Source organism: Anolis carolinensis, chromosome 1, assembly GCF_035594765.1.
Source record: "Anolis carolinensis isolate JA03-04 chromosome 1, rAnoCar3.1.pri, whole genome shotgun sequence".
NCBI classification, from domain to species: Eukaryota; Metazoa; Chordata; class Lepidosauria; order Squamata; family Dactyloidae; genus Anolis; species Anolis carolinensis.
This window is the reverse complement of record NC_085841.1, coordinates 233,899,129-233,912,716: the sequence shown is the minus strand read 5'-3', so window position 1 is coordinate 233,912,716 and position 13,588 is coordinate 233,899,129. Positions and strand designations below refer to the sequence as shown.

The 13,588-nt window shown below is 36.7% G+C and overlaps 1 protein-coding gene across 1 annotated transcript in view; it reads right to left on the bottom strand.

Annotated features, from left to right (window-relative positions):
* Positions 1-13,588, bottom strand: part of dars1 (aspartyl-tRNA synthetase 1) — a 51,553-nt gene that overhangs the window by 22,985 nt on the left and 14,980 nt on the right. Inside the window, exons 4-6 of the mRNA XM_003215091.4 lie at positions 9,868-9,970; positions 2,592-2,694; positions 514-594 (exon numbers count right to left, since the gene is read on the bottom strand). Coding sequence (XP_003215139.1) covers positions 514-594; positions 2,592-2,694; positions 9,868-9,970 — 287 coding nt within the window. The remainder of the gene's footprint in view (positions 1-513; positions 595-2,591; positions 2,695-9,867; positions 9,971-13,588) is intronic.

Sequence of the window (13,588 nt, the reverse complement as noted above, 5' to 3'; positions counted from 1 at the left end):
AATTGAGGTCACAATTAGGTTGTGCTTTGGGAGACAGAGGTAAAAAACAGAATAAATTTAGGACCTTCTGACACTGACGTTTTCCAAAGCACCATTGAAGAACATAACTGAGTTGGGGGAAAAATCACTTCACATGCTAATAATGAAAACTGGAACATCTTATCTAAATCTTGTCCAGCTCTTTCCTCATTAAGATGACATAATGATGGTTGTAAAATCATTTCCGCATATGAAAAAAATCAGAACCATCAGAAATATTGTACATGTGGTAGTGAAGCATCAGTGCGCATGACCTTGAAATAAGTCATTGTTATCTGTCAATCCCAAGCAATTTATTAGCAGCAGAACTATTTCCCCAATCTATGTACTGAAAGAGTGTAAACAAGAGCGTGAGCAATGTTTAATGATGCCAAAATTCAAGGATTTTAAAATGAAATTGTGAATACCAGCTATTAAAATATGCTGGACTACTCACACATACTATTGGTTACGTTAAACATAATATATTTTTACCTCTTCTCCATCTACTTCTGGTCGAATAGCATCATCCAATTGTAAGGGCAATCGGGGTTCAGCCAAACTGATTACATAGATCTGAAATTGACATATATTCTTTAAAAAATGTAAAAACAGCACAGAAACTATTGCGTGATTTACAAAGTTATATTTGTGTCTGAAATATGAAACTGTGTTTGCATGATCATTTATGGGAAGGTTATACAGTAAGTCACACTCACACATTTCTTTGCGTTTATTTTTGAAGTAATACAACAAACACTTGGTCAAAAACTTCTGCTTTAAGTAACATCCTCTACCTTTACTGGAAGAAAATAATACAGGGTGAATTTAATGACTTCAGTATCAGGCCTGAAATAATGATCTAATCATAGCTACTTCAACCCCTCATTCATTGTAGATAGTACAACTATATATGTTGCTGAATTTCTGTGAATGTAACAGTAGTAAAAAGGTAGCTTGCTATCTTGAATAGGATAACTTTACTTTGTGAATTTAGATGAGATGCTGCATGCATAAATTCAAATGCAAACAATATAGGACAAGAACATTCTGTGGAATGCATGTGAAAAACAAGATTTTCTATCAATAGTTCAAGTACATTTTAATGGGCTGTTGGCAAATTACCTCAAACATCTACAATCTTTTATGTCATGCATCCTAAGACTTTGTTTTTCTCATCCAAATGCAGGTGACTGAATTTAACCTTTGTTGCAAACAATAAGCATACATTTCTGGCATGCCTCGGGACTGCATGGATTGTAGTAGCATTCATATTATTTATAAAAGCCTATAAACTATTTATCTCCCACTGCAAGGGCTATGTGTACAATTCCACAACCTCATTTATAAAGTTTACAGCCTGTCCCGATGTTGAGGTCACCTGGAGGTTCTGAATTGTCCTCATTACCACTATTATTGCAACTCAACAACTACTATTAAATGTTAAGAGGCTCCTTCCTCCGGTCTTATTTGCAAGGCTATGCACAAAAAAAACTTTATGTAGACTATTATTTAGATATTTCTAAGCAGATTTCTGGGGAAACTGAACAAGTGATATATACGAAGAATATGCCTGTGTCTGTCTCTATATATATCCTGCTCCTGATAAATTTATTTATTTCCTGCTTTTCTCCCATGGGTGGGACTCAAAAGCAGCATCAATCAAATGCTAATGATTTAAAGAATAGCTGGAAATTGATTTTTATATGCATGAGTAGTTTCATGAGTACACTTACGTACTATTTTAAATACATTTGCTGCATATTATTTTTATTGTTAAATGCTATTACAAAAGTTCACTGAGGGAATGTTTCTACACTAGCCTCATATTCCGAGTTTGACCAGAATTGTTCTTGGGTGTTTAGATGACACACAGGAATTTCTAGACTTATTATAAGGGGCAAAACTGGTTATCCCAATTTTATCCCATGTTAGGAAAAGCTGGGAAATTGAGGCTGTATTATTTGGGGTATATGTATGTGTGAACAGCTGGGCTCGTTCTGATTCAAAACCGGCCTCGCTGTTCTCATGAGCTAGTACTGTCATCCTGCTTTCACTGCACTCCATGGCACAGGGGAAAGAGCATGGAACCTTTATGCGTTGTTTTTGTTGCTACAGGTCAAGGAGGTCCAGAGAACTTCTGACTGTTACTCAGCACCTTTGCTGATGTCAGTAAAGGTACTCATACAATATGGAGAGAAGGGAGATGAACCCCACTCCTTATTCCATCACCTTTTCAAGTTGTGCTGCACCTTTGCTGACATCAGCAAAGGCACTGGATATAGTCAGCAGCTCTTTGAAGTTCCATGGTGGCTGCTGTAGTGGTATACATCAACAAAGTAAGGATGACCATCCACCAGGGCCAAACCAGGTTTGAGAGTGGTTTAGTGTAAGCACCATGGCACAATCCAGGGCTGGTCTGAAGCATCAATGCTTCAGACCAGTCCTGGATTTTGTGGCCTGTGTAGATGGCACCTAGAAAGCTTGAACCTATAGAGACTATCCATGTAAAGTCTAATGTTTATATGAAACAATGATCAATGCACATTTCTGTTTGCTTTTAAGAACATTACCCTTTGAACATGCAGTTCAACATCCTGCTGAGTGCAGCCTCCAATCTTATGTGGCACTTTTCTTACAACACCTTCGATGTCAACAATGCTTTCTTTGTTAATGCTGTCAATAAAAAAAATAGTCAGATGGATACACATTTTGCAGTGTAGAATATTCATTTAAGATTTGGACAGCTATGAAGGTAACCATTAAATTATACTTTAAAAAATGTAAATGTTGGGCCACTACAATAGAACAGACCAAGTTCTTTATCAAGTTATTTCTCAGCTGTCTTGCACCAAAAGAAATGAGGGCTGAAAATAAGGAGACACAAGCAAAAAAAAATTCAGCACTTTAGATTCAGTCATTAGATCACCTATTTGAAAATCATTAAGCAGAAATATTATTTTATGGACAAACGAGTAAGGCAACCACTCTAGCAGAGAATAATGTATATTAAAGTATGCACTCTAAAGTAAAGTGCAGATAAAGACAAAATCAGATGTGAAATTTGAATTGCACATTTTGGTTTTATTGGTAGTTCAATATGGAAAAGGAATAAAGTAATATGCTTGGGGTGCATTTCATTGAGTAAAAATGATAATTCATTCATCAGTTATCTTCCGAGTAGCTACATAAAGCATTCTTCACTCAAAAAAGTCTGGACCTCTATTTTAAACAAGAACTAAAGGAAAATGTTACCAAGTGCATTAAGGTTTAATATCAATGCTAGCTTCTGAAATTGTTGTGCATATTTCATTTGTATAGCTCTTTCCAATATAAAAAGGCATTTTATCATCTTATCCATCTGCCCTCACAACTGCTGGATGAAGATGCACAAAAAAGCAGTGCATATTGCATTTGCACGAACTGATCAAAACTACCTTGTGAGTTTCACAGTTTGGTCAGGATTTGGCCCTGTGTCTCTAATGTGCCAAACTTCAAAACTCTGCATCTCTGGATGCAGTGACAATTCCTTGCTATGTGTGACATAGGACATTTCAAATAGATTTTCTTCCATCAACTTTCTTCACTGTTTAGCTTTCACAACTATACATAGATAAGGGAAATATGGTGGCACAGACAATCTTAACTTTAGTATTCAATAGTATTTCTTAATGCTTTGGGAACTCTTTTAGTTCCTTCATAGCTGCCTTTCCAAGTCCTGGTCTTCTTGTGTTTTCTTGACTGCAGTTTCCATTCTGATTAATGCTTGGCAAAGGTATGGAAAGTTTTGAACTACTAATCTTTAGCTTTGCACTTGTAGGAAACTGTAAAATGTCATTTCAGTTCATTCATATCTGTCTGGCATTTTACTTCATGCAAAATACAAGCTTACCTTTTATCTTAACTCAGTTACCAAAATAAGGCATACATTGTTTTGGCATGTTTAATTTAAATGGACACAGGTAGACACATTTCTTAGAGTACAATACAGACAAAGTGTGCTCTGATGAGATCAGTAAGCTATATGCCCCCCCCCCAGCCCCCACCCGAGAGATCAGTCCAGGAATCCTGGATTGATAGTCCAATTTTAAGAAATGACCCATTTGCTGCTGCTCTCACAGGTGTGACTACACAAAAGAGGTGAAGAAAAATGCTGTGAGATGTCTAAAACCAGGATTATGATCAAGCAAACCAGGATCATAAATCAGCCTTAAAAACAGTTTGCTGTTTGTTTACAAAACCTGGATTGTTTGTTCATACACACTTAAGTAAAATTCTGTGCTGAGATCCTATTGCCCTGTCCACAGTAAGAGAACAGCAGAAGAAGGCTGTGTGTAACAGAATGCTGTTCTTTCACACCTTTAAACGAATGTGGCTTAAACTGATGCAGAAACACTGTCTTTAATTTAAATGTTACACTGAATTTCCAGTGGAAGCAGTATTTAGTTTCTGACTTCAAAATATCCTCGTTCAGTTATCTTAGTATTAGTCAAAACTTGTTGTTTTAACCACATAATCGTCCTCTTGCTGCATCAGTGCAAACCTCTTCCAGCAACAAACTTGTCCTTTAAAGTTACAGCCACAGCCACTTCTTCATAATGAATCCCTTTCAGTCAGGTTACTGATCAGAAGCTTTCTGTACTGAAGAATGATCATGGACCAATTTTCCTTTAGTTAGCACACAAGTGTTTTCCCCATTGTTTCTATGGTTCAACAAATTACTATGTCCTGATCTCAAAGGCCTTTTATTTGCTTTATCAAATAGAGCTGAATGACAACAGGAGTGAAGATTGTAATACTTCAGAAACAGACTCTAGATATGTATTTGTTTTAAGACATTTTCACCTGTCTAATTTGTTCTTGGATGATAGAACTAAACTATACTATATATGGGTTAATTTCTTCAACAGGTTTGAAATCTGACACTCAACAAACAATTCTTTTGTTCAGATGAACCTGTTGCATGTATCCAGTAACATAAAACCCCCAAGGTATACCAGGTGTAAATTTGGATGTGACTTAAATTTTATTTGTTCAAATCAGCCAAGCTTTTGCTTTACTCAAGTCTGTTTCTTGCTATTGGAGTCTAGAGTGTAATTTGCAATTAACAGGCAAGATACCATGCTATGTCTAAATTGTTGTACTGATAGAATGTGCACACTATATATTACACAATACTTGACATTGTATGAGCTCTACTAACATGTATCCTTAAATGTTTAATTTTTTTATCCATTGCTGGAAAAAGTCAAGTCAAAACATACAAACAAAACTTGCACCGAAATTATTCCTTGCTAAATAAACATGTTCTTCTACTCTTACTATTTGAGAGCAGCCCCTGCAGTCAAGCTATGATTGACATCTTCATGTTCCTTTCCACAGAACTGGCTCAATATCTTATTTATTGTAATTCAGCAGGATCAAGGCTAACAAAGACAGCAATCGATTGATGTCACCTCTAAGAAAGGCTGGGCTAATCCTAGAGCATTTTACCTGTGAAAACATGGGGAAGGCAAGAGAATCAGTTCATTCCATGGGCTCTGATCATCTTGACTGATGGGTTTTTGCTGGGGACTTTCTCTAAAACAACAGTAGGCGATAGTAGGTCCCTTTGTACATTATATTCATTCCTTCCTAAACCAGTTTAGCTGACCAGGAACAAGAATTTGACTCAAGGCACTCTCTTCATGTCTTTTCTCTATTTATCAGCATCAGATGCCAGTCCTGTTTATCTTATGGGGCAATTCTTTGTTACAAAGCAATGAACTAAAATTGAATGAAATGAAATCTAGCAATGAAACTAGATTTCAGCTCCCAGAATCGCTAATAATTGTCTAAGGCAGAGTTTCTCAAACTGTGCTCCTCCAGATGTTTTGGACTTCAGCTTCCACAATTCTTAACAGCTGGTAATCTAGCTTGGATTTCTGGGAGCTGAAGTCCAAAACACATGGAGGAGCATGGTTTGAGAGACACTGGCCTAAGGAAACTGAGGGTTCTGGCAACTGAAGTCCAAAATATCTGAAGGGCTAGAGTTTGGGAATCAATGATTTAATGGTTGGTTACTAACCAGGATCTCAACAAGTGATTTAACTGTGATTTTAGCTGGTAAATCTACCTTAAGACACAGGGCCACCATTTCAGACATATCAGGAAAAAGGTTTTATGTTAGCCAAGACAGTCCAATGCCGCTAGGATACAAGGAAGAGTGACTCCATTATTTAAGGCTTTAACAAAACAGTGAATGTTATGCCTGAACCGGTACAATGAGTAGCCTTAAAAACTTTCCATTTAGCACCCTGGACATTTGAATTGTATCATTTACTAGTCTTGACATGTGCCATTTGGTATTTTTTTCCTGATCATGTTCATGGAAATATACGAACCGTTCACTATCATCTTAAGATTATGAACCAGATACTGAATACTGTATCTATAGACTCCAAAGATATAAAACATGGAGAAGAGAAAATTAAATTAAACCCAACTAAATCCAACTATACTGCATATAGAAAGGTAGGTATGAAATAAATCATTACCTTTCATAAGAAATCAGAAACATGTTCAGCTAAACAAAACAGTATGTCACTAACTACCTGCAAAGTCATGAAAGGTCTACATTATGAGCTAATACTGAGAAAGAGGAAGTGTTACATATTTGGCAAAGGAAAGTTTGTACATCTAACACATGGAGTATTAAGACCTCCAGCGCTCTAGAATTCCTTCCTTAAATCATGGATGCCTCTCTTATAACGGCAGATGTCAAAACTGTTCTTAAATGCATGGAATCATCTAGGAAGAAACTGCAGATATGTTTGCCTTTCAGTACATGTTTTGGATACAGCTTTAGCTTCTTTCCTCTGCAGGTTCAGTTTACAAATTACTATATTTGTTTCCTCTTGGATGGTGCTGATAAAGTAATTGCTGTCCTATATTTTGGTGATTTTCTTTTAATGGACCAATACAGTTATCAACTGATTTGGAGAGGACGGTAGGAAGTTCACAATGGATATTTTCAGTAGAAAAAACACTTTAAAAAGTCAATAAAGTGTCATTTTGGTTTCAAGATTGATGGAAAATCATTGCATGTTTGTTTGAAAAAATGTTTTTTGCACAAATGGAATATGCTCTAAATTTAGGTGTTTTAAGTAAACAATTGAGCAGCTGAACAAGTTGTCTAGCAAACTTGACTAAGAGACACAAAGACAAACTGATGATTAGAAGCAGAATACAGGGCTCTGTTAGAAAAAAGCCACAGTATAAAAGCATTAACAGAAGCTACAATAGGAAATTCCTGGTGCACAGCAAATGATCATAAAAACTTGAACAGAGGAGCTGTAGCCATTAAGAAAGGTCAACTAAGGACTCACGACACAGCTGAAGCCAAAGCAGTGAGGGCACCATCTAGGGAGACCAAATGAGGAAAAGATACCAATTTTCCTCCACTGAGGCTTTTTAAGAATTAAAACAAAGCTGAATCTCAAAGCCATTAAAGAAAAATCAGGCCACTTCATACAGCCCCCATATCCTATATACCATCATTTCTACAAAGGTTGCCATCATAAACCACACTTTATACTGAACGTTCATTCCATGATGTTAAAGGTAATTTGCAAGAACCGTTTAGAACATCTCATTAGAAAGGTTTAAGAAAGCAGCTTCTCTTTTCCCAAAGCTTTTATGCTGTCTACAGATGCAGTGTTCATGTAAGACAGAGTGATAATATATTCCTCAGCAAAAAAGTAGTAGTAGTAGTAGTACTAGTAGTAGTAGTGCAACTTGCCCTTGGTGTCCAAAGATTCCACTATCCACAGCATGAAACTACCCCTCTCCCCCCAAATGCCAAATGGTAAACCTTGATTCTGCCATTTTAAATAAGGAACATCATTTTACAACACTGCTGCATGTAATAGGATTTGAGTATCCAAAGATTTTAGTATCCATGGGCTGCTTTGGAACCAAACACCAACCGATACCAAGGCCCCGCTCTATTTTATTCTATTTATTTACTGTATTTTTACGCTGCTCTATTTCAACCCTGAAGGGGACTCAGAGCAGTTTTCAAATTAGCAATAATTCAATGCCACATTAAATCAAAATGCGGCTTTGAATCCCACTCACGGAAAAAAAGCAGGATAGAAATGAATAAATAATAATAATAAAAACATACAAGATACATTGTGCACTAAAACCATAAAACAATATAAATACATTCAAATAAGCAGCTAAAAACATAGCACATAGTCCCAAAATCAGTCCAAAAGCCATTTCAATCACATTAACTTCATAGCTGCATATTGTGCTGTAGCTACTCTCCAAACACTTGGTTCCATAGATAAGTTTTGACTTTCTTTCTAAAGGACAGGTGGGAGGAAGCTGATCTAATGTTGCTAGGAAGGGAGTTCCACACCCGAGGGGCCACCACTGAGAAGGCCCTGTCCTTGTTCCTACCACTGTGAAGGGGGTGGAGGCAAGAGCAGGGCCTCCGCAGAAGATCTTAACATCCGGGCAGGTTCATAGGGGGAGATACGTTCAGACAGGTAAGCTGGGCTAGAACTGTTTAGGGTTTTATAGACTAAAGTCAGAACTTTGAATTCTAAATGTGAATCAAATATCACATAACTGTATACTATTAGGGTGGGACCATATTTTAAATTACGATGCACTAAGTTAAAAGCTGAATAAGCACATGTTGTTTCAAAGAACATTTTGCCACAGAGATGTGTCAAGAACGTAACCAACCAGATTTGTATTATAGAAATAAACACACAGAAGACATCCCACTCTACCTAGTTTAATTTTATAAACAAGAAAAGAGGACCCAATATTAACAATTCTACAATCTACATGGCAGGTCTCACCTGCTTATACAATCTACAATAGTGCGACTCAAAGTGGTGGTCTATAGATCAGTGCTGGTTCACAAGTCATTTGTTGATGGTTCCTGGCAAGTTTCAGGAGGGAAACAATCAACTGAAGTCATTAGACACAATGATGGTACTGGTCCCAAGCACAATGGGAGGGAAATGCTAGTCTTTCACATTTGATAGATCAAGAAGTACTGGCTAGAATTGTTTTCTGTCCTGGAAACTTGGCAGGGGTCTTCACCAGTTCAAGGACTGCCACGTTGAGTACTACAAATCTAGAGGATCCTCTGGACCTAGGATATCTCCAGGATATGGTGCTTTCATTCCCAGATTGCTTTGGTAGTCCAGGCACTTGTCAGATCCAAATTTTAAAGGCACCTGTGATGAGCAGGTAAGGTCTAGACTGCAATGTTTTTTGCTAAAACAGAAACAAAGTCAGGTTCTAGTAGTAAATAAAAGTTTGGGAAAGGAAAACAAACACACAATCAAACACGTTTTTGTGTCTGTAATAAAGAATAAAAAAGCACAAATTAGATTCTTAACCTATTTAAAGAAAATTACAACACTGGACTCCTAAATACTTTTCATTTCCACTTAGCATTTAGATGAGACTGAATACATTATACAGCAAAGATCCTATACTTAAGGGGGGGAAAGAATGACCCTGCACACACAAACTTCCAGCAAAATAAAGCCTCCAAGCTCAGCCTGCCAACCTTTTTGTTAGCCAGCTTGAAAGTAAATGGGAACTGTCTGGGGAGACAGAATGCCTCCTCAGCAGTTCAGAATGAATTTCAAGCCTGTGTTCCATTTTGTCTTTTGTAAGTGTAAGGCATTCAGTGCTATAGTGAACTGACAACTTAAATAACTACATTTTAAAAACAAATGCAGCATTGATGTTAATGTGTGAAAATGGTCCCAACCCCTGGGAGCCTTGGTTCCCACCATTGTTTACTGTGACAACAGGATATAATTGCTTACTTACTTGGCAGCGAACTTTACCATCTGCTTACTTGCATGGTCTCCCACAGCCACCAGAGCTTGGACATTGAACTGCTGCTGACGTAGGACTAAGAAACACTGTTTTCCTGAAAAGACGAAGGAACAATGCAGGTGTACTCAGGGCAAGAAGTTACTTGGGATCTTTCTCAATGAATGGAAAAATATGTTCTACTACTTTAAAATGAAGCCAGGCTATAAATGCTCACAAAGTAATTATCCCAGGCAGACATATGTAACTTTTGTTACCACATTCAGACCACAATGATCTTTTCTTTTTCATCAGTGTTCATTTTAAATTATTTTAAAAACACAATTATCACTTTAAAAAGAAATTTCAGGTAACTAGAACATGCGGTTGTCTGAGAAATAACATAATATCATGTCATGTTTGTGTAAGCAGTGATCTATATATTGCATCAATGCCAACTGATTAAGACACCATGCTTTAAAGAATAAGGTATGAATTCAAGGCAAGTACCTGTGCTTCAGACACATAGAGTTCAACACAACCTGAGTTCAAAGTTAAATATGTTAATCCTGAGGCTTCAGACCTATCTCAAAAAGTGTTTAGCCTCCTTTAATTGAGTCTGATATGTTGTTGAACATTTCATGAAGCTTCTACAGGATGGAAGGGTAGGGAATAGCTCTGTGATTGACAGCCGTGTACTCTATATAATAGAGTCCATAAAATATTGTGGCAAAAGTGTGAATTCTGTGGACTCTATATTAGCTGACGTGCACCTGTTGCTCAACAGTGCATGGTGACACCTTGTAATAGGGAGCCGTCAATACCACCGTCAAGCAAGTTTTGTTACTGGGATTCACTGCCATCTCCAAAATTATTCCTGACCATATATTTCTATCTCTCATTTCCACAGCAACCCAGGCTGGATCTACACTGCCATTTAATGCAATTTCAGAATGCAGGTTAACTGAATTGAACTGAATTATATGAAAGTGTAGACTCATATAATCCAGTTCAATACAATTAATCTACATGCTGAAATTGCATTATATGGTAGTGTAAACGGGACCCCAGAGTCAGCTGCTGCAATTTAGGGTTGTTCTTTCTTTCTTTCTTTCTTTCTTTCTTTCTTTAATTAAAACATAAATCATACCTCCTAAGATCTCAAGGTGGCATACAATAAAACTAATCTAATTTAAACCAGTGTACAAAAAAGTTTTAAAAAGCTAAGAACATATTAAACAATTCAACAAGATCAAACAGGAAATATTAAAGCCAGTGAGAACAGCTTTGGTTGAAGTAGATTTCATGCAACCATGTCTGTCTGTGTTTCCCCATTGCTCTCAACAAAAAGGGCTTTGAAGGACTCAGATCCCATCCAGGATGCCTCGGTTATCCAAACTTCACTTATCCAATGTTCTGGATTATCCAACGCAGTCTGCCCTTTAGTAGTCAATGTTTTTGTAGTAAATGTTGCAATGTTTTGGTGCTAAATTCGTAAATACAATAATTACTACATAACATTACTGTGTATTGAACTGCTTTTTCTGTCAATTTCTTGCAAAACATGATGTTTTGGTGCTTAATTTGTAAAATCATAATGTAATTTTATGTTTAATAGATTTTTTCTTAATCCTTCCTTATTATCCAAAATTTTCGCTTATCCAAGGTTCTGCCGGCCCGTTTATCTTGGATAAGTGAGACTCTTCTGTAAATTGATGCCTTTCTATTTATTGTATTTCTCTTTGCAGAAAAAAATCAATATAATACTTAATTTTGAAATATGAAAGAAGTCAAAGCTTCCAGTCCATGACTCAGAAATAACTTTTGCAGATATTACGTCCACCCCCCCCCCCCGCCCAAATCTTAGAAATATGTGAAAAAAGACAACTGCAAGAAAAGCTAAGACACATCAATTACTTCATAGACTTGAACTTGATCTCACCACTACGGGTGACAGTTTGGACACAGTATTAGTATTATCAACTGCTCTGTATCAATACACTGACTGCCTATTTGTTTTTGAGTCTAACTGGAAGTGTTGGTCTAAAATCATTATCATGTCCACTGAGAAGACAATAATTCTGAATTCAAGGTCTGAGCTCACATTTACTCTCAGGTAAATGTGGGCAAAATAAAAGTTTTGACTTTTCACTAAAACACACTAAGCATTTGAATCCAATCAGATTAGTCCATGAAGCAGCTGCTGCTCTACTTAAAAAATCACAGAAATTAGAATCATTCCACACTTTGAGTGTTATGCTGATATTCATGGAAACTTATGCGGTTCTGCTAAAATACAAATGCAACTTTTGACAGAGTTGACTCATAACATTTAATTGACACAATAAGTTAATGGGTGAGTTTCTGTTGAAAAACAAACCAGTGTTACCAATGTGCAGTATTAAAGCAGTCTGAATTTCACTTTGAGTTAGATTACTTTTATTTCTACTGGGTAAGTCTTTGGCTGAATCCTGTGACTAATATGAAACAGTTTTTTCCTCCTACCATGCCTTCACGGAAACACACTACAAAAGTTTGTTTAGATCAAAATGGCACCAAAGTATACAATTAAAAAGGAACAAAATTCTGTTAAAACATTACAGGCCAAACCTGAAGGTTTATTCTAGTCAATCTAGCCCAATATTTTGTTTCCAACAGCGAGTTATATACTTGTATAAAGCCATGGTTAGTTTCTAAAGTCAACAGCCCTCGTCCACTTGTGGTAAATTAGTATATGATATACAGCTTCCTCTGAATCCAGAGAATTCATGGGAATACCCATAGCTAATGGCCAATAGACCTATCCACCAGTAATACCCATTATACAGTCTACAGAAAGAAGCACTTTTTCCCTCTGCAACTTACAAAAGATATGGTGTGTGAGTCTTATTCAAGAATTTTATCTATGTCCCTCAATAATTTCAGTGAATTGTGAATTTCATGCTACTTTTTAGTGGGACAGTGGAGCACATGGCATTAAATGCCGCTCTGAGTCCCCTTTGGGGTGAGAATGTAAAAATTAAATAAATAGTGTGTCCATATAAGCATCACTTCTCTATTTTATCTACAAGTTTTATAAATATTATGCTGACTAGAAAATTAAAAGTAAACTATAATTTCTTATCAATTTTTTTTTTTTACCAAAAAGCAACGGATTCACCTTCATGCACTTTGTGATGTACTGATGTGATGCAGGTGTGATGCAGCTGCTGGCAAACTAGACACAATGCAAATTAGTGGCCAAACAAATATTTTGTTCCCCTTCATTCTTTGCCCTAGGATCCAGCCTGTACCATGAATGCAAGTAAATGCAGTCCTAGACATTAGCATTGTCCTCCACATTAATGACTACCACAAGGTGGAATTGTGCAATGTCACAATGGCATATGATCCATTATATAACCATTCCCCAGCAAACCACTTCTCTTTCTTCCGTGGAAACCAAAATTTTGAAATAAAGAAAGTTAGCACCAGCTCAAACCAAATCACACCATGATGCTTATATACCTTTTGGCTACTGCTCACTCCATCCTCTTCAGAGGTTTTTTTTATTATGTTTCTCAAAATTCCTTCTTTCAAACAATTCTCTCACAGCTTATCATCTCCATCAGAGGAATGAGGTGAAGCATGCAGGAATATCATTCAATACAGATCAGAAAGGCAAGAAATGTCTAGCAGCAGTTTCCTAGGATCCAGCCTATGCTTTAATCTCTGCATACTTTTTCCTTCCTTCTGA